The 22,008-nt window shown below is 48.1% G+C and overlaps 1 protein-coding gene across 1 annotated transcript in view; it reads left to right on the top strand.

Moving 5' to 3' along the window:
- CSMD2 (CUB and Sushi multiple domains 2) overlaps window positions 1-22,008 on the top strand; it is a 667,671-nt gene that overhangs the window by 237,391 nt on the left and 408,272 nt on the right. The window contains 1 exon segment of the mRNA XM_060018797.1: window positions 13,005-13,212. Coding sequence (XP_059874780.1) covers window positions 13,005-13,212 — 208 coding nt within the window.

The raw sequence follows: 22,008 nt of genomic DNA, 5'->3' as shown, positions 1-22,008 counted from the left end.
TATACAACATACAGAAAGCACCAAATACCCTGCCAGACAGTGTGGGCATTGAGTGATTCCAAGCACAGGGACTTGGCAGGGACCATGGCTCCCAGAGGGCATTCCTAACTACGGGGTCCCTCTACTGCCGCTGGGCTCACTAGTCCTTCTCCTGTCGCCTTTGCCATCACTACTGTTACTATCACAGAACCACGCAGAATGTGGGCTCTGGAGTCCTATCACCTGGATTCAAATCCTGGCCTTGCCACTCACACCCGCTAGCTGAGTGATTGTGGGTGTGAGTGCCCTTCTCTGTGCCCTGGTTTTCTCACCTGTGAATTATAATAACAGTAGTACTTAACTCAGAAGGTGAAGTGAGGCTCAAGTCGATCAATGCTCCACTCGCAGCAGAGGGCCTTGTTCACAGCAATGACTCAATGACAGTTAGCTGTCGTGATTCTCAGAGCCACGGCCATCACTGGCCAGCGTTTGTCAAGCACTAGCTATGTGCCAGACCTTGTCTCATCTAATTTAATCCTTACAAAAACCCCAGGAGGTTAAGATCTTACAGTGAGATCTGGTGAGGTGAGGTACTTTGCCTGTGGTCGCACAGCTAGAGGGTGATTCTGCCCAAGTCCATGTGCCTGCCAGCCACGATCTTGGCCACCCTTGTCTACTGTAGACAAGGACGATGGCCTGTGACCCAGGGCAAGAGACTCATGATGGCATCGTTACTTCCAGAGCTCCTGCAGTTTGGTCCGGGACCCAACAACTTGGTCCCCTCGTAGGTACATCCCCTGCACGGGTCCACCAGGCCAGGACTTCCCCGTCTGCTGTGGTTTCCCTTTGACCTTCCTCTTTAACTTGTACCAGGAGCTCTTTAGGAGAGAAGCCCCAGGGAAAGGGCCTGAGGCGGTTCTGCTGGGCAGATGCCACTTTGGGGTGGAGGCCAGGGTCTGGGGGACCAGGGTCTCTTATGAGGAAACCTGACCCAAGACTCCCCCACCTCTACCTGAGCGTGGGTGGCGGGGTCCTAGCTGTGGAGAATGCACAATGCCTCTGCCTCAGACCCCTCAGGCAGAGAAGAGGGGGAGTGGGAAGAGGCTTCTCCCACCTGGAAAAGCCCCCTCCAGGATCTGGGGCTTCTGGAAGCCCACGTCAAGACTGGCATTGCAGTGACCAAGGCCTGAGAGGCAGAGAAATAGGTGGATACTGGCGTGGGTCTGGAGTCAGAGAGTTATGGATTTGAATCCTGGCTCCAGCATTTAGTAGCCGGGTGACTGTGGGCAAGTTTTAAAAACTCTCTGAGCTTCAGTTTCCTCATCTGTAAACTGTGGGTGACATAACACCTGTCTCTTTGAGCAGTTTGAGGATTAAATGAGAAAATGCAGGTACAGCATTTAGCACGATGCCTGGCCTGTAATGAAAGTGCAGCAAAGAAGAGGTACATAGCCGAATACCGTGTCCTGTTTACATTCATCCTCTCAGAAGGTCACCTCGGGGGAAGTTTCTACGAAGAATTCTGGGGGTGGCGGAAGTAACAGTGCTCTCGGGCAGTTGGCATTTAAGAAGGGGTGTCCTTGATAAAGCCAAGGATAAAGGGGCAGAATCCTGAGAAGAGTGGACTGATGAGGTTGAGCAGGGACACTGAGCCGCACAGTACAAGGAAAGGGGGAGCACTGCTGGTGGGTTTGGGGCAACGATGCCCTGGCTCTCTCAGCCTTGCACTAGAGTTGTAAGATGGTAGCTTCTCCCCAGTAGGGGGCCTATTGGAATTTTCCTTTCCTCAGAGGCTGAGTAGCCCTGGGGAGGGAGGATACGGGTAGAACCCCAATGCCAAGGGCCCCAAAGCTTCTAGGCATCCAAGATTGTGCCCTGGAATTGGCCTGAAATGGTGGGGGTGGGATGGGGAGGAATACAATGTAGGTTCCTCCATTCCTACCTGAAATTTGTGAGTCACTGGAGAGTTAACAGACATCAAAGGGAGCTGAGGGATAGTTCTCTAAAATTATAGTTAATTGAGGAAATTTCAGTGGAACTTAAAGACAATCATAAATAAAGTCATAAACTTGGAAAGGCAGCTATCAGCATAACACACCTGCACCCTAGAATATACATGACTTAATAACAATGGAGAATGCCCATCGCCACAGAAGGAGAAAGTGTAAATTAATATTTTAGGAGTGTAGTGTCAGCTGAAGGTTATATTTTATGATTCTGAAGTTGTAACCATGAAATATGATACCTTGTTTAAAGTGTGAGAAAACCTCCAAACAACTTTTACAGCGTCTTCAATCAAAACAGCATGGTGCAGGAACAAGGGTGTCAAAGGAGCCTGAGAGGCAGGGAAGACTCCAACGGCAAAGGTGCCAGCTTCAGAGTAGACAGGCGCCTCTGGCTAGAGGGTCTTAAGCTCCGAGTGCTCAGTTCCAGCACAGTCTGGAAGTCGTTGACTAAAACTGGGAAGTCTGACTGTCTCAGGATGGCTTCCCAAACTGCTATCAAGCAGGGAGTGTTACTGAACCAAACCTGGGTCTGCTCACCTGATGCACAGCAGAGCCAAACTACTGACACAGGATTGTGGTGAAGGAAAGTACAGTGTTTATTGCAAGGCCAAGCAAAGAGAATGGGCAGCTCATGTTTAAAAGACCCGAACTCCCTGATGGCATTCACGCAAGGGTTTTCAAAAGCGAGGTGAGGGAGAGGGTCACGGGGTGCCTGATCAGCTCGCGGACATTTCTTCTGATTGGTTGGTGGTGAGGTAATTGGGAGTCAACATCATCAACCTTCTGGTTCCAACAGATATGGGTTCTACATGCTGGTGGTCAGCATGCAGTTAACTTCTTTCACCCGGTGAGGGTTTTAGTCTCTGCAAAACAACACAAGGATATGGCTCAGGATATTGTCTATAGCCCTTGAGGCGGAACTAAAGGCCCTTGACTTTGTTTTATGGCCAAACTTTTGTTATTTTGTCTTGCTTGACTCTTTTCCTTTGTTTCTGCATTGTTTCACTTTTCTAATTAAATGTACTCTTTGGGATGCAGGGAAGGCCTACGACGCTAAACCTTTTTCTTTTTTTTAACACCTTTATTGGAGTATAATTGCTTTACCATGATGTGTTAGTTTCTGCTTTATAACAAAGTGAACCAGCTATACATATACATATATCCCCATATCTCCTCCCTCTTGCATCTCCCTCCCATGCTCCATATCCCACCCCTCTAGGTGGTCACAAAGCACCGAGCTGATCTCCCTGTGCTATGCGGCTGCTTCCCACTAGATATCTGTTTTACATTTGGTAGTGTATATATGTCCATGCCACTCTCTCACTTCGTCCCAGCTTACCCTTCCCCCTCCTCGTGTCCTCAAGTCTATTCTCTACATCTGCGTCTTTATTCTTCTCCTGCCCCTAGGTTCTTCAGAAACTTTTTTTTTTTTTAGATTCCGTATATATGTGTTAGCATACGGTATTTGTTTTTCTCCTTCTGACTTACTTCACTCTGTATGACAGACTCTAGGTCCATCGACCTCACTACAAAAACTCAGTTTCATTTCTTTTTATGGCTGAGTAATATTCCATTGTACGTATGTGCCACATCTTTATCCATTCATCTGTCAATGGACACCTATGTTGCTTCCATATTCTGGCTATTGTAAATAGAGGTGCAATGACCATTGTGGTACATGCTTTTTTTTTTTTTTTTTTTTTTTACTGAATCATTTTGAACCTTACTAGCTAAGTTAGCTCTCAGCTAGGTATACTTTTTTTTTAACATCTTTATTGGAGTATAATCACTTTACAATGGTGTGTTAGTTTCTGCTGTATAACAAAGTGAATCAGCTATGCATATACCTACATCCCCATGTCTCCTCCCTGTTGCATCTCCCTCCCACCCTACCTATCCCACCCCTCTAGGTGGTCACAGAGCACCAAGGTGATCTCCCTGTGCTATGCGGCTGCTTCCTGCTAGCCATCTATTTTACATTTGGAAGTGTATATATGTACATTCTGCTCTCTCACTTCATCCCAGCTTACCCTTCCCCCTCCCCATGTCCTTAAGTCCATCCTCTATGTCTGTGTCTTCATTCCTGTCCTGCCCCTAGGTTCTTCAAAACCATTTGTTTTTGTTTTAGATTCCATATATATACGTGTTAGCATATGGTATTTGTTTTTCTCTCTCTGACTTACTTCACTCTGTATGACAGACTCTAGGTCCATCCACCTCATTACAAATAACTCAATTTCATTTCTTTTTATGGCTGAGTAGTATTCAATTGTATATATGTGCCACATCTTCTTTATCCATTCATCTGTCGATGGACATTTAGGTTGCTTCCATGTCCTGGATATTGTAAATAGAGGTGCAATGAACATTGTGGTACATGACTCTTTTTGAATTATGGTTTTCTCAGGGTATATGCCCAGTAGTGGGATTGCTGGGTCATATGGTAGTTCTATTTTTAGTTTTTTGAGGAACTTCCATACTGTTCTCCATAGTGGCTGTATCAACTACATTCCCACCAACAGTGCAAGAGTGTTCCCTTTCCTCCACACCCTCTCCAGCATTTATTGTTTGTAGATTTTTTGATGATGGCCATTCAGACTGTGTGAGGTGATACCTCATTGTAGTTTTGATTTGCATTTCTCTAATGATTAGTGATGCTGAGCATCCTTTCATGTGTTCTTGGCAATCCTGTATCTTCTTTGGAGAAATGTCTATTTAGGTCTTCTGCACATTTTTGGATTGGGTTGTTTGTTTTTTTGATATTGAGCTGCATGAGCTGCTTGTAAATTTTGGAGATTAATCCTTTGTCAGTTGCTTCGTTTGCAAATATTTTCTCCCATTCTGAGGGTTGTCTTTTTGTCTTGTTTATGGTTTCCTTTGCTGTGCAGAAGCTTTTGTTTCATTAGGTCCCATTTTTTATTTTTGTTTTTATTTCCATTTCTCTAGGAGGTGGGTCAAAAAGGATCTTGCTCTGATTTATGTCATGGAGTGTTCTGCCTATGGTTTCCTCTAAGAGTTTTATAGTGTCTGGTATTGCATTTAGGTCTTTAATCCATTTTGAGTTTATTTTTGTGTATGGTGTTAGGGAGTGTACTAATTTCATTCTTTTACATGTAGCTGTCCAGTTTGCCCAGCATCACTTATTGAAGAGGCTCTCTTTTCTCCACTGTATATTCTTGCCTCCTTTATCAAAGATAAGGTGACCATATATGTGTGGGTTTATCTCTGGGCTTTCTATCCTGTTCCATAGATCTAATTTCTGTTTTTGTGCCAGTACCATACTGTCTTGATTACTATAGCTTTGTGGTATAGTCTGAAGTCAGGGAGCCTGATTCCTCCAGCTCCGTTTTTCTTTCTCAAGATTGCTTTGGCTATTCGGGGTCTTTTGTGTTTCCATACAAATTGTGAAAATTTTTGTTCTACTTCTGTGAAAAATGCCATTGGTAGTTTGATAGGGATTGCATTGAATCTGTAGATTGCTTTGGGTAGTAGAGTCATTTTCACAATGTTGATTCTTCCAATCCAAGAACATGGTCTATGTCCCCATCTGTTTGTATCATCTTTAATTTCTTTCATCAGTGTGTTATGGTTTTCTTTTTTTTTTTCTTTTTTTTTTTTGCGGTACACAGGCCTCTCACTGTTGTGGCCTCTCCCGTTGAGGAGCACAGGCTCCAGACACACAGGCTCAGTGGCCATGGCTCATGGGCCCAGCCGCTCCGCGGCATGTAGGATCTTCCCGGACCAGGGCACGAACCCGTGTCCCCTGCATCGGCAGGCGGACTCTCCACCACTGTGCCACCAGGGAAGCCCCTATAGTTTTCTTCATACAGGTCTTTTGTCTCCTTAGGTAGGTTTATTCCTAGGTATTTTATTCTTTTTGTTGCAGTGGCAAATGGGAGTGTTTCCTTAATTTCTCTTTCAGATTTTTCATCGTTAATGTATTGCAATGCAAGAGATTTCTATGCATTAATTTTGTATCCTGCTACTTTGCCAAATTCATTGATTAGCTCTAGTAATTTTCTGGTAGCCTCTTTAGGATTCTCTATGTATAGTATCATGTCGTCTGCAAACAATAACAGTATTACTTCTTCTTTTCCAATTTGGATTCCTTTTATTTCTTTTTCTTCTCTGATTGCTGTGGCTAAAACTTCCGAAACTATGTTGAATAATAGTGGTGAGAGTGGACAACGTTGTCTTCTTCCTGATCTTAGAGTAAATGGTTTCAGTTTTTCACCATTGAGAATGATGTTGACTGTGGGTTTGTCATATATGGCCTTTTCTATGTTGAGGTAAGTTCCCTGTATGCCTACTTTCTAGAAGGTTTTTTATCATAAATGGGTGTTGAATTTTGTCAAAAGCTTTTTCTGCATCTATTGAGACAATCACATGGTTTTTGTCCTTCAATTTGTTAATGTGGTTTATCACATTGATTGATTTGCATATATTGAAGAATCCTTGCATTCCTGGGCTAAACCCCACTTTATCATGGTGTATGATCCTTTTAATGTGCTGTTGGATTCTGTTTGCTAGTATTTTGTTGAGGATTTTTGCATCTATGTTCATCAGTGATATTGACCTGTAGTTTTCTTTCTTTGTGACATCTTTGTCTGGTTTTGGTATCGTGGTGGAGGCTGATACCAAAGGAGGCTGATCGTGGAGGCTAAAGATATTTTAGAAACAAGAGGTGGGGGATACTAGGTGTGGGAAGGGAAGGGTCTGTCCCTGGGAATATCCAACAGGATCCTGCTTGGTTTCAAGAAGTGTGATGTAATGGAGGAGACCACAGTCCTGGTCCAGAGAGACTCAGCTGGAATCCTAAGTTGGCCACGTACTGCATCACCTTCTCAAAGTTACCTTCTGAACCTTTCTGAGGTTCAGTTTCCTGTATCATTTATTTGTTCAACAGATATTTATTGGGTGCCTGCTATACACTAGGAAATGTGGTAGCTGCTGGGGACAGAACAGACATGGCCCCTGCCCTCATGGACTTTACTGTCTAGACATTAAATAAATTACTAAGTTGATCAATTGATTATGGGAAAGTATGTGGTGCTCTAAAAGTATATGATGGGGAGAAGGGGTATTCTGTTTCTGGAACGGTCCTTGAGAAGCGACACTTAGACTGGGACCTAAAGGCTAAGCAGGGGCCAGCCAGGCCTAAGGAGGTAGGGAAGACGTTTTCGGAAAGAGAAAGTAGCACTTTCAAAGGTCCTTGGGCAGAGAGATGCTTGGTGCAACAGAAGAGCTGGGAGGAGGCCGGTGTGGTTACAGAAAGTGGGCAGGTAGAGGCTGGTATGAGGCGAGGCCCTGTGAGGTCCATGTCAGCCCCCGGATAGGATATTCTGAGTGACAGTGCAGTTGTCGAAGGTCCCTGCTGAAGGGCGTGGTGTCATCAGGTCTGTACTGTTTGGGATCACTCAGGCTTCTGTGTGAGGAGTGGGTGTGCTGGGGCAGGAGGGATGCTTAGACATAGGAGGGAGACTTCATGGCTGGGCTTGGACCACGATGTGGCTTAGGGTAGAGCAGATGCAGTGAAGACAGGAGACCGAATCAAGAGCCGCTTAGAAGGACAGACAGGCTTTGGTCACTGTTGCGTGTGGGGGGCAGGAGGGGTTGAGGATGTCCCCCAGCTCTGCCATGAGGCATGGGGTGAATAGTGCTGACACCCCCCCTCCAAGACAGGAAACTGGAAGAAGGCTGAGTGTCGTGGGAGGAGAGGATGAGGACGGTCTTGGTCAGGGTGTGTTGGGAACGACATAAGATGGATACCTAGAAGGGTTTCTAGAACCAGGAACCAGGCAGGAGGCTGAGGAGTTGTTCTCTCTCCCCCAAGACCTGCTTCCGCTGCAGCCTTTCTGCTGCTGCGTCATCATCTAGACGCGCAGACCGTGTGGACTGCAGGCCTGTGGGAGCTCCTTCTCAGGCTCCTTTCAGGAGCCTCTGCTTCTGCCTGCTGCCCGTTAAATGTCTTCTGCCCCTGGCCATCTTCGCTCCCGTGGAGCCAGCTCCCTCTTCATCCCGCCCACTCCTGGCCTCTTGGTCTCTAGGCTCCAGGCCCACCTGCCTATCCCTCTTGCACTCACATTCAGCGTGGGGGCGGGGAAGGGGTCATCACCATCCCGCATCCCTGTCATCCTCAGCACTGTTACCCTGTTAGAGACCTCAGCATGCTCTTCCCCTCCTCCCCTTCACAGCCCACTCCTGGGTGGTGGAAGCCACATCCTCTTGCTTCTCCCCCAGCCTCGTTCTTGAATCTCTTCTGTTCCTTCTCTTCCCTCCCACGGCCACGGGTTCAGGCTCTGACGTCGGGCACAGCCTCTTCACCGTTCTCCTCGCTGCTTTCTCCCCACTGGGCACACTCGCCACCCCAAAACCACATCATCCATCCATCACGTGGGGACCGGGAGTCATCTTTCTAAAGCAGACCTGGGCTCTCACTCCCTGCTGACAAACTGGCACGTCTACCCGACACCTGCAGGGTAGAATCCATCCCTTTAGCAAGACCACCAGGGCCTTTCTGAGCTGACCACTACCTTCCTCTCCACGTCCACCCCATCACACACCTCTGCATCCTGCACCTTCATCTGGAGGAAAGCCGACCGCTCCCCAAGCACACCACACCCATTCGGACCCCCTTACCTCCAGATGCCCTGTTTCCTCTGCCGGGAGCCCCTTATTTTTCTCTCCCTCCAGCACACTCCTACTCCTTTTTCAAGGTCCAGGTTAAGTGTGTCTTCTTTGACCATGATTTTCCTAACCTTCAGTGCAGCCAAGATGAAGCCACTGTGGCTAGGGGTGTAGACACTTCCACCTGCTGTAGACAGGGCCAATGTGGGACTACTGGGGCCGGCAGGCCCAGTGCTTGCTGGGAGTGACATTGACAAATTCCCGCTTGCTGGCTGGCTTCTGTAGCTTACCTCCCTGGTAGTGGTCACAGTGAAGTGATTTACATCAGAAGGAGACAAACCCTGCCTTGAATGTCAAACTTCATAGGCTCCTGCCAGAGAGATACCCAGGGTGGAAATACCGTGTGATTTGATACAACAAACAAATAGCACCGACAAACTAGATGTAAAGCTAGGCAAGGCAATCTGCCTACCTTCCCTCCCTCCCTCCTCCCTTCACGGGGCCTGGGCACCTGGATTGGAGGTAGTGAAAGAGAAAGGGAGGAGGGAGAGAATAGACCCACAGCTCCTTTCCTTGGCATCCGAGGCCCTTCACAGCACAGCCCTTGCCTCCCTCCCAGCCCAGCTCCACCATTTCTGCCTTTGCTCTTTGAGTTCACACAGTCCTGACCAAGTCCCTAAATGACGCTCTCACCCCTGCAGCCGCCTTGCTCTTGCCTTTCCGCTGCCCAGGACACCCTTTCGCCTGATCCTACCGGGCAGTCAGCCCTCAGTTGAAGTGGATCCTGCTAGCTCAGCATTCAAAATGCAGTCAGTCACTGACTCCCTCTCACTAGTACCACCTGGTCCAGGCCACCATCATCTCTCTCCTGAACCATCACCATAGCCTCGACAAGCTCTTGCTTCTGCCGTCTTCCTCTTTGGTCTGTTGTCTGCATAGCACCTCAAGGGATCCTGTTAATACACCAGTCAGATCATGTCATCTGCTCAGAACCATCCGCTGGCTTCTCATCTCACTCAAGTTAAAGCCCAAGCCCTAACAATGGCCTCAAAGGTCCTCCACGGGGCCTCGTCCCTGCCACTCTCCTCCTCACTCCAGTGCTCCGGGCCCTTCAACAGTGCCAGGCCTCTGCACACCATGGCCTTTGCACTTGCTGTTCCATCTGGACTGCTCTTTCCCCAGATAACTGTCTGGCTTTCCCTCTCCCTCCTTCAGGTCTTGGCTCAGATGTCAGCTCCTCAGCGAGGCCTTCCCTGACCACCTTTCTGCAATGTCCATGCCCCCACTTCCAGTGCAGAATACTCCCCATCTCCGTTCTGCATTTATCACCACCTCACTCACCATAGGGTTTACTTATTTATCTTGGGTATTGTCTGTTTCCCTCTGACTGGAACGTAAGCTCCATGAGGGTAGGGATTTTCTTTTGTTTTGTTTGCCGACGAATCCCTAGCGCCTAGAAAAGTGCCTGACACATAATAGGCACTCAGTAAACATTTGTTGAATGAATGAATGTTTCAACACAAATGTTGCCTCCTGTGTGAAGCCTTCCCTAAGTCCCATCTGCTATCGCTGTGCCTCGACACCTCGGTTATAACAATTCTGGGGAGCCACTGTGTGTGAGAAACACTTGGGGCAGGGATGAAATCAAGCTTTTCATGATGTAGTGCTGGTCCTGGCCCAGTGTCTGGCACACAGTAGGTGCTCACTTAATGAGTGTGGGAGGGAAACATTCATGAGTCCCTACTGAGTGACGTGCCTTCATTTCTGTGCTCATACATACCAGGGAGCTGGCATGTAGAAATGGGCTCACTCTCTTGAAATAGACGGTGACCCTGTAGAACGACATTCGTAAGAATAGTTCGGGGCCACTGAATAAACTCACTTTTATCTCCATCCCACACTGCTTCTGTTTATCCAACTGTCAGCTCCATCTCTCCACTGGTTCATCCCCCGCACACACTCAGCCCTGGTGTCCAGAACTGAACCCTGGTTGCCTTCCGCACCACAAGATGCCCCCCTCCTGGGTTCCCTGCTGCAGGAAGCGGCACCTTTCATCCATCCAGATGCTCGTAGCTGAAGCCTGGAATTCATCCCTCTGGACCACTCGTCCTGTAGATTCTACTTCCCAGCTATCTCTCAATCAGATCCTCCCCCCACCCCCCCAGGGCCGTAGCTCAGATCACATCTGGCCTCACCTTGACTTTGGTGACTCTGCACTATCAAGGGCATCCTGCCCGCTCCCCCAGCTCAGACCTCGTCTATGCCACGGCCACAGTGGTCTTTCTATGATGCAAATTTAATCCTGTTTCCTCACTGCCTTTGATCTTCAAGATGAAGTGGAAAGAAAAGGAGAACTTGGCACCAGTTGGGCATCTAACACGTGCTAGTCTCTGGCTAATGCTCGGTACTGTCACATCAATTATGCCATTCAGTTGTCATAAGAAGCCATTCTACAGAGAAGCAGAATGAAGCTTAGAGAAATAAATCAGCCAAGGTCCCATGGTTGGCAAACTGTGGAACCTGAATTCAAATCTTCACCTTCCTCATCCTAAAATCCATTTTCTTTCCAATATGGTCCGCTGCTTCCAATCTTTTTGGGCCCAGCACTCTCTGTCATGGGGCTCCTTTTACATTTCCAGTACCATCGCCCATCATTCCTCTCTGTTCACTCTGTGTTAGGCCATCTAGAACTACTTATCTTAGATATGCCTTGTGCTTTGGGGCTTCCATGCTTATGACCTTTGGTTCTCTTTTCTCATAAATGCCTTTCCATTTCTTCTCTAATGATCTCCTAGTCATCCTTCAAAACCCAGCTCTAATGGCGCCTCCTGCATTAAGCTTTCCCAAACTGACTCACCCAAGCAAAGTAATGTACTGCTTTATCTCTGTCCTCAAATATACTCCTGGGAGACAAGAATGTGTTGGTTAAGAGCATAGGCCCTGTAATCAGACTGTTGGGCTTAAAAATCCCAGCTCCTTTAATCACTATACGCTGTGCCTTTGGCAAATAACAGAAACTCTTTGTGCCTTGGTTTCTTTACCTGTAAAATGGGAATAATACTTCGTAGGGTCATGAAATATGTAGAGTAGTTAGAATAGCGCCTGGCACAGTGGAAGTGCTTAATAAGCAGTAGCTTTGATTGTTGTTACTCTGCTGCCTCTGATACACGTTTGAACCCTGATACTGCATTTTTCCTTTCTTTACAACATAGTCCGTATGTCTAATACATGATATGCTAAGTGAATTACGATCACTTACTTGCATACAAGCTCCAGGAGGGCAGGCTTAGGAAATTTGGATAACGTCCACTAAGTCACCCAGCTGGAAGCCCTACAGGAGGGATTCACATTGAGTCTGCAATAATTGAAAAACCAGTGCTCTTAACTACTTTATGTCAGAGCATGTTCCTTGGATCATTGTTTCTGAATAGCAAGTCTCAGCTGGGATTTAGGCTGGAGCAGTGCCACTCCACCAGGATGTGCTGCAGGGATGAGTAAGACGTGGTCCCAGCCCTTGGGGATTCCCAGCAAGTTCAGAACCTAGAGTGGCAGACAGACATGTGACAGGTCATTCACACAGTGCCAAGTACCGTGTCTGAAGTTGGACACTTTGCTCCAGGAGCACAGAGGAGAGATCCATTACTAAAAGCTTGGGGAAACGAGGCTTTACCGAGACGTGGCTTTGAAGTTGGGTCTCAAAGCATCAGAAGACTTGCTGTGGACAAGGGGCATCCCAGGCAGAGGGAGCGATGTGAACAGAGCCCAGCAGGTCTGACCACACACAGCACTAGAACAGAGCTGGCCTGGGCCCAAGGGGCAGGAGGGAAGATTGCAGAGGTCCGGCCAATCTGTGACGGGCCTGGAATGCCCTTTGAGTTTTGCCCAAGGGAGCTGTGCTGAGTTTTTGTTTTGTTCCCTCCCATCTGAGGTGTACCAAGATCTGGTGGGAAAAAACATCCTGGTCACCACAGTCGTGACCGTGGAAATAAACGTGACAACTGATTTCTCCTTCCTTCCTGGTCGTTGCAGAACAGTGTGGTATCGTAGTTAAAAACGTGCTCCAAAGGGCACAGTTCACCCGACTCGTTAGCCTAGCTTGTTGGCTGTGTGACCTCAGGCAGGTTACATCACCTCCCCGTGCCTTGGTTTCCTCATCTGTCCATTGAGAGCAGTGATAACTAAAATTCTCAGAACGGGGTCTGGCACGTGATAAGAGCTTTGGAAGTGCTTAGTATCATTGTTATGAGGCCAACTCAGACTAGGGTCTCGGGGCACCCTCTCTGCACGTCATGTCCCAGGACCCTCCCTGCCTCTCGTGGGTGAAGCGCAGGATGAGTACCAGGGCCTGGGAACCTGACCGACTCACGGTGAGCCTCCTGTCTCTGTCCACAGCGGACGACGCATGCGGCGGAACCCTGCGGGGCCAGAGCGGCATCATCTCCAGCCCGCACTTCCCCTCCGAGTACCACAACAATGCCGACTGCACCTGGACCATCCTGGCCGAGCTGGGGGACACCATCGCCCTGGTCTTTATTGACTTCCAGCTGGAGGACGGTTACGACTTTCTGGAAGTCACGGGGACTGAAGGCTCCTCCCTCTGGTAAGCGTGCCTGTCCGCCCCCTCCCCTGTTCCCTGCAGCTGTGGCTTACTGGGATGTGGTCTCCTCAGCGCCTGGACCTGTAGCTGAAGGCCCCTTTGCCACTTCCTCCACCCACTGCTGAAGAGCCTTCCTCTCCTCATAATGAGAAATCACTATGTATTTTTAGAGCTGGGGTAAATTTTTACAGTGATTTTCGTATCTGATTTGAAGCACGTCCTTGCTGAAGAATTACAGGATGGGCCTTGGTCGAGTGACTTGCAGTAAGACTAACAGTGTTCTGGTCTCAGGACATGGACAGGGTCTCAGTGAAATGATTTGAAATACTGTTCCATTTCTGGAAGCATCCAACAAAGGGAATAGAGCCCTGAGTGGCGGTTGCGTTTCCCATCCCCAGGGCTCTGAGATGGGACAGGCATTGTGTCGCGATTTCTGCGGGAAGGACTAGCCTGCTCTCTATCATTCTGGCTTTACCACAAAGCGGGGCTTTTGGGATGTGTACTCCGCTGCCATGGAGACCTGGTGTTGGCAGGTTTGGGAAGAGAAGGATGATGAGGGCTCACCAGCCCTAGTTGCTTGTGGTCTCCCAGAGACGTGCCCAGACTGAGGTCGACTTTGGGAGTGTTTAGCTTCCTGTTTGGGTGACAAGCTGTGAGAGTGGTGGTGTGGCGTTCAGAACATGTTTTCGTATTCTCCTGGTGGCTCTGTTATCAGGATAAGGGCACCACCGGGACCTGGGTCAGCACGTCAGGAGCCAAGAGAAGGAGCACTTAGGTGTGCTTCTTTGTAGCCTTCGTTGCTGCGCGGCGCTGGGGAAAGCGGGGCTCGGTGCCTGGGACGGAGGCAGAGGAGGTGTCACCGAGCGCTCTGAGAGAAGCAGAAAGTGGTAGCTACAAAAGTCAGGGGCAGATAGCGCCTCGGAAAGGCAGACACAGTGGTCAGTGGGCTGGGGACGCAGGCGGAGACGGGGAGGAAGGGTGGGCGAGGAAGAAAACAGGTGTCCGCGGATATCGAATACCTCTTTTGTACCAGGTTTCGTGCTATGTTGTAGAGACGCCAGTTGAGAAGGACATGTGGCCCTTTGAGGGTGAGACAGTCAGACAAACCCACAACAGAAGCCACGTATGACTCTTTGAGAGGGATACAGTGGTAACAGACTCCTCCCAAATAGGGACTTAGAGCTTTGGGAACCGGGAAACTCAAATTTCCTGGTGTACTGGAAGGCACACTGACCTGGGAGTCAGGAGACCTTGGTGTCATCGGCTCGTCGCGTGAACGTGGCCACTTCAGGTCATTTGCTACCCTGGATGGGGTGTTGAGAGGGACGTCAGTGAGCTGATGACTAATTGCTGTGTGGAGGCTGGTCCAGGGCCAGGGGCTAGATATTTGGTGCTCCGAGTTGGGGTGGAACTCTAGATGACTCTTCACTGAACTGCACTCCCAGGGACCTGCCCAGCCTGAAGACCTTCTGTCCCCCTGACTCTTTTTGTAAAATACCTATTTTTCTGGTCATAAATGTAATACATATGCTCCTTATAGAAAACACAGAAAATATTAAAAGGTATAAGGAAATGAATAACAAGTATTAACATTTTGATGTATTCCCCTTTGGCCTTTTTGCTTTGCCTAGATCGAGCTAGCTGGCCACTTATATATATTTTAATATTACAAAATTAGGAACTTAAAATATATCAGTAGTTATGTACTTTTAACTTAACATTATATCATGAAAATTTTTTCCTTGTGTCATGACAGATGTCCCCAAAGTATAATAGGTGTGATAATAGTATTTATTTCGTAAATAAACAGTATTTATTGAGCTTTTGTTATCAATATTTGGCAGGCTAATTCTAAGCTCTTACAGCTATAATTTCATTTCGTCTTCTATGAGGTAGGTAGCATAATCTTCCTCCTTTTACAGATGAGGAAAACGAGGCCCAGAGAGGTTATGTCACTTGCTTGAAGTCACACAGGTAGTAAGGGGCAGAGCTGAGATTCAAGCCCAGGTTAGTTGGACTTGAAAGCCCATCTTCTTAGCCAGCCCACACAGGAATCATGCTATGTTTGTGAAGGATTGTCGGCTGTGTGGCATTCCCTCGTGACACTGACACAATGTACTCAATCAGATCTCTTGATAGATTGTTTCCAAGTTTTCACTTCTGTAAACAGATAGGAAGATGAATATCCTTGCCGGTTCCCTCTCTTCCAGCCCCAAAGCGTCTTCCACTCACTTGTTTGTCTGCGGGCCAAATGGTCTCCCAGCTTCTGCCCCCCAGGTGTGGGTCTACACGGTTGTCCAAACTTCTGGAGTGAAGCAAATCTGAAAGATTATTCCTTTTCCTATTCAGTCACTCAGTGGGGAAGGAATTTAGCAGAGGAAATCATTAAGGGAGTCATTCAGAACTCTTTGCTCTAAGATTAAATTATAATTATTTACAGGGTTGATGCATTGCCAGGCAGGATGCGTTTGTTGTTCTAATTTATACCTGCATAGCAACTACGGATAAGCAAACTTGGAGGCTCAGGATGGAGGCTCAGGACGTATGTGCAAAGAACCTGCTCTTTCCCCAGCCCCTCTCCTTTATGTATCCCAGGATTCCTGTGAAAATGTGATGCTCCTGGTTTATAAGTATACTGCTTTTATCAGCATACGTTACGATTTTAGGCTGTTCTCTTGAGCCTGTTCTCTATGCACCAAGCATAGAAAGACAGCAGATCTTCTTAGAAAAGATGAATTTGAACAACTGGGCATCCCTTTATCTATTGAGAAAAACAGAGACACCTTTGAGAGAAAAAAGTCCGCTATCTCCCTTATTGGGTAGCAGATTCGTGCTGATTCAGAAGAGGGTGGTGGCATAGACTGTCCCTGACTCAGGTTCCACACTGTCCTCCTACCCCAAGGGGGAATATAAATAGGAGAGTTTAAATTAGGGTTTCCTCTGGTTTGGATTTCATGGACTAGTAAAATTTCCAAACAATCGGGGAAGTATAGGGTTGATAATTTTTTATTTTGCCAAGTAAGGATATTAGAGAAAAAAAAAAAGAAAACCTGCCAACTCCTCAGAACATTATTCCATAAAACAAAGGACAATTCAAAGCCAAAAATACAGCAGGATATAATCAATTGCACTGACATAATGAAAGACCGAGGTGGGAGGAGGGTACATAATAGCGTCGTTTGCCCGTAACTATAAAGTCCTGTGATGTATATGCGTCAATCAGTGGATTGCTGATTCCTGTTGTGCTTGTCCATCACTGGCCTCTGGGAATCCCACCATACACGTTTTGAGTAGGAAAAGGTTGTTACTATGGTGAGCACTGAACCCTGTAACTCTGACATGCTGAGAGGGTCTCAAGCATCTTAGACTTACTCTCCCTAAAGTTAATTGCCTTCTTGTGTGTGCGACTGACCAGGAGCAAAAGCTGGGTTTGAATTGCCTGAGAGTTAAAATCCACATAGTAGATTTGGTATTACTCCCCCACTACACACACACACACACACACACACACGCACACACACACAGACACAGCCAAAGGACACACACCCCTCCACGTCATCGCCATATACGCATCACCAGGTCAAACCCCCTGACACGCACATACTTCTAGTTCTAGTTCACCGAACTCAATTTAGGGGCCAGATTTTCTGTCACTCATCTTTCTCGGGGGTAGGTGGTGGTCTTTCTTCTGCTCTGACCCAGTCTTGGCAATGACCTTCAGGGAGCCCCATTCCTTCCCCTCCAATTCTAGGTAAATACTCTCACCGCTGCTCCAGTTCCTCATGAGGTCCCTGGATTTTCAGAGGGCTGGGGCTGAGGGATGCAGAAGACTCTTAAAACCCGGGGTTCTGGGTCCCTGGAGGGAATCAGGATCGTGTTATCGTAACGAGGAGAAATAATTGTCAGCCCATTACAGAGCCGGCCTCTCCGTCAAGGAGAAAATCAGTGAGTTAAAGTCCACCCAGAATCTGTCCCCTTCTCCCTCTGCCTCATGCTGGACTCTCTCCGTTGGAGTCTCACCAGACGCTTCCTCTGGGCTACAAGGAAGGAGAGGAAGCCAGACACTCCTCCAAGAACAGGGGTGAGGTCTGTACAGCGTCTCCAGGATTAGGTGTCAAGCCTGCACCTTGGCATCTAACTGGGGAGATAGCAAGCTCGGGAGTCAGATGGACTTGGGCTCAAAACCAAGATCCACTTCTTAACAGCTGTGTAATCTCAGGATATTTACTAACCTCTCTGAACCTCAGTTTCCACATCTGAAAAATGGGGCTCATTTTACCAACCTACAAAGCATATGGAAAGGGATACACATGCAAACTGCTGCCTGGTTTATAGTAGGAATAATAGTCCTGGGATGGGGACAAGAGGCAGGGGCTCACTCTTTGAGGGGAAAAGGGTAAGAAGAGGCCTCTCCAGCCACTCGGAGCCTCCCATGAGGCCATCTCCCAGCCTGCCACCAGTGGCATCTTACCAGGCAGAAAGGCACACACTGGCTGGTCACGCTGCCTGATCCAGCTCCCAGGGGAATTGCCTGGAAACCAGGTAAGGCAGACTGGCAGAGAGCCCCTGGGTCAGACTAGAGGATGCCCTTGCAAAGGTCAGAAGGTGGAGGGTGAAACCGTCTTCCCAGAGCTGCACTCTGTGAGCACATTGCGGGCGGCGTCACCTCTTCTCTGCCTGGACCCGGCCCCAGGCTGGCCAATTAGCTGCTTTTTAGAAAAGCAGAGGAAGGTTCAACTCATTCAGCTACCAATGGCTATTCTGTGCCGGACTGGAAGCAGGGGCGCTCCCCCGGAGCCTGGCACAGCCCCTGCCCTCAGCGGCCTGCAGATTTGGAGAGCAGGGGCAGAGTGTATGGAAAGGATATCCAGGAGAGCACTGCAGAGAGAGGGGAGGAACATCTCTACCTAGGACCCGCTCGCTGTCTCTGATTGATGAAGACGCAGTTTGTAGGGCCTTCCTCCCTCCTTCGCTCCTCCCCTTCCGCTGTCCGCCCCCACCCCCTTGGCAATTTCCTCCTATGGCAGGGAGGGCGGGCAGGGCATGACCTGCACTCGGAATTGAAGCCGCCCTTTTCTGAGGGCCAGCAGAAGTGTCAGCCACCGGCGTGTGTTTGTTGGGGGTGCGTATGGCTCCGTCCCACACCTGGGATGTCTGTGTAGACCCCAGGACCACTCTCTCATCTTCTGTGCGTCAGTCTCTGCTGTGATTCCCAGCCTCTCTTCCTTGCTTCCTTCAATATACTTCAATTTTCATTCTTTGTTTCACTCCAGTCATTTGGGATCTGCTGCCCATTCTCTGTGTGCCCACACCCCCAAGCCAAGCTCCCCACAGACCTCTATGTGACAGACTTGCCTCCACCAAACATGTAAAGTAGGAAAAGGAAGGAGAACACACTGCAGGGCTTCAGAGGAGCACATTGTCCTGGGGCTCCAGGCGGGGCCTGCAGTTGAGTTGGGCCTTGAAGGGTGGGTACCATTTTGATATGGGAGATGGAGATGAGGGGGCGGGTGGGCATCATTCTAGGACTGCTGCCTGGGCCTCCTGGCCAATGTAAGAGCTCCCTTCCCTGATCTAGGAAGTGGTCCCAGGGATTCTCTAGTGAAGATTTTCTCCACCGTGCCCCCACCCGGGGGCTCTGACATCTACCTCTGAGCCTTGGTGGCCCCTTCCACCTGGAGAAGAATAGAAGAAAGTCGACTCCACTGTCTGGAGTTCCCAGGTCCTGCCCCCAGGGCCACCCAGTAGACTTCAGCTGTTTTTGAAAACAGAACTTCCCTGGAAAGCAGGTTCAACCTACTCTCTGAATTCAACTTTGAGGGGTTTTCTTGACCTTGTTTCCCTTCACTTGTTTGCTTTTGTTTTTATAGGTAGGGATACAAAAAACTCCCATCTACTTTAGAGACATTCAGTTTGAAAATTTTGCTAGTAACATTTTATCCTCTTGAAAGACTGAGTTTTAATTGTTAAGCATTTTACACATGGAATTTGAGCCAACTAGAACCATTTGATCTCAATGACTTTTAACTAGCTATTTCATTCAGGAGTCATTAGATTCAGATATAATTAGAATGAGAACAGCATGCCAATGGGGATTTGTTAATAATAACTACTCACTTATTTATTCATTCACATATACTTTGTCAAACCATTGGTTTAGATCATTTTGGTTCTTTGTTACTTTTCCCCTGTTTATTTTTGGTAATCATTTACTGCCAGCCTTCTATGAACTAGGCTCTGCTAGGTGCTAGGGAGACAAAGACACAGTCCCATCCCCAAGGAGTTATTTATTTACTCCACAAATGTTTAAGTAATAGCCATGCACTGTACAGGACCCTGGAGCTCACAGTCAGGGTGAAGAGGCAGCATATAATTAAGTGCTTTACAATCTCATGTGTAAGGTACTTTTCTAAGAGGTATACAGAAGTTCCCATAGGGGCTAAAAAAGAAATGTAATAGCTAGGATTCTTTTGGTTCAAGACATAGAAACCCACCTCCAGCTGACTCAAGCTAGAAAGGGAATATGTTGTCTTCTGTAACTGAAAAGTCCAGGGACTGGCTACAAGCACTGCTGGATCAAGGCGTGCAGCTATCCACAACTGCAGATGTCCACAGTTGCTTCTCCCCCTCCCACAGCTTTGTTCTCCCGTGGGTTGGCTTCAGTCTCAGGCAAGCTTTACCCATGAAGTAGCAGAGGTGACTGCCATCAGCTTCCTCCATCCTACTGGTGTAGCAATCCTAGCAGAAAGGAAGTGTGTCTTTCCTAATGGTTCCACAAAAGCCCTCAGATGATTTTTGATTGGACCAGATTGGATCATGTGCTCCACCCTCAATATCAGTATAGCTAGAGAATGTTCTCATTGGCCACTCCCAGGTCAAATGACTATCTTTCCTGCCCACACCTCTGACTGGGAGTGGAGAAGAGGTGGGTCACCAAAGGAATACCGGGTCACTGGGAAGATGGAAACAAAGGACATCCTCTAAAAAAAGGTCTCAGTCTTCCGTCACGATGGAGGGGCTGCTGGGAGGACTCAGATAAATGAGTCCCAGAGGGGATGACTTTTGAGTTGAACCGAGGGGTGAGTAAAAGCTTGCCACCGGCATGGAGCAGGAAGGCCTTGGTGTGTTTGGAGCTTTGCAAGTGGGGGGTACAGGGTGCAAGAAAGCAAGGACAGGATATGAGGCCTGAGATGAGCACAGGAAGAGCATGGGTCATGAAGAACCTTGTCCCCATGTTCATAAGCTGGGAGAGGATTCCACAGACTGCAGAAAGCTATTGAAGTATTTTAAGCAGAGAAGTAACGTAATCACACTGAATCTTAATTGGGTTTAACTAGAAGCCTCAGAAACCAGCTATAAAACTCTGTGACCCCTCAGGCAAGAGGGGTTATTGAATTATGGCAGTTGTAAAGGGATGGAGCAGAGGAGCTGACATCAGAAAACACCTCAGATATAGAATCAACTGCTTTGGGGGCTTCATTGGAAAGGAGGAATGAAGGCAGGGGAGGAGTGTGGAGTGAATCCCAAGTTTCTGGCTAGATGACTGTGGTGGGATCATTTACCAGAGGAACACAGTGGAAGGAGCAGTACTGAGGGACGATGATGCTCGCTGGCTTCCCCAGCATGAAATGGGCACAGAGAGAGAAGTTAAGGCCATAGCAAGGAAGGAGATACAGGGACACAGGTGCCCTTGGTTACTGATACACAGTCTTTGGGATAAGACTAGTGGAGATGGTCACGGGACGATCAATAGCTATGGCTGAAAAGTTCGGTACTTAAATAAATACTCTGGCAGGGCCTTGAGAAGTCATCTTCAGGACCAGCACCAGCATCATCTTCATCAAGAGTGTCTCCTTCAACATCTCGGTCAGCCTTACCATCTCCATCTTTACTGCCATCATTTTTCCATCATAATTCATTCACACAAACTACTTAAGCCCTTCTATTGTCTGACGTTGAGCTTGGCACTGGGAATACAATGGTGGAGGAGACAGATAAAGCCCCTGTCTTTGTGGGACTTCTGGTCTACTTGGGGGAAACTGACATTAATAAAAGAATCACAAACTAAATGTAAAATACACTTGTGATAAGCACCATGAAGGAAGTGAACAGGATGGGGAATAATAGCGATGGAGACATTAATAAGATAAAGGGGTCAGGGGAGGCCTCTCTGAGGGGGTAGGATCTAAGATTAAGACCTGACTACTGAGAAGGAGCCACCATGGGAGGAACTCAGGATCAGCATTTCAGGCAGAGGGAATTGCACATGTAAAGGCCCATCGTCACAATGCCCTATTTTCCTTTGAACTTCGTACAGGGAAGTGGCGTAGGCCTATGCCTGTCCTCTGGGGTTTCAGACTGTTTGAATGCCAGGAGCAAGGCAGGGTCAAGGTGTCGGGGTGGCAGAGATGCTCAGAGATGCAGCTGAGCTGGCAAGGGGATGGGCCTATTCCAGCCAAGACTCAGAACCTGCCGCCTTCCTGTGGGTCTGTGACACCCTTGCTTCCCTCTCCTTTCCTGCCCCATCACAATGCTTTAAGCCAGCCCAAGAAGCTGTTCTCTTCTCATGGAGCCCATGAAATTGCATCTGTTGTCTCCATCAGGAGCCAGCCCATAAATAACCAGCCCTTTAAAATCTCATCTCCCGTATCAGAGATGGAAGTAGCATTACTGGCTCCGCAGCCGAGCAGTGGGAAGGGATTAGTGCCCCAGCGTGCTGCTGGCAGAACAGGCCTGGAGAGCTGGGGAGTGAGGCTGGGGCTCCCGCACATGCCACAGGGTATCAACGTGACTTCCTTG

The sequence above is a fragment of the Delphinus delphis genome, chromosome 1, assembly GCF_949987515.2.
Source record: "Delphinus delphis chromosome 1, mDelDel1.2, whole genome shotgun sequence".
Lineage (NCBI taxonomy): Eukaryota > Metazoa > Chordata > Mammalia > Artiodactyla > Delphinidae > Delphinus > Delphinus delphis.
The sequence above is the reverse complement of the archived record's forward strand: the minus strand, read 5'-3'. Positions and strand labels throughout refer to the sequence as shown.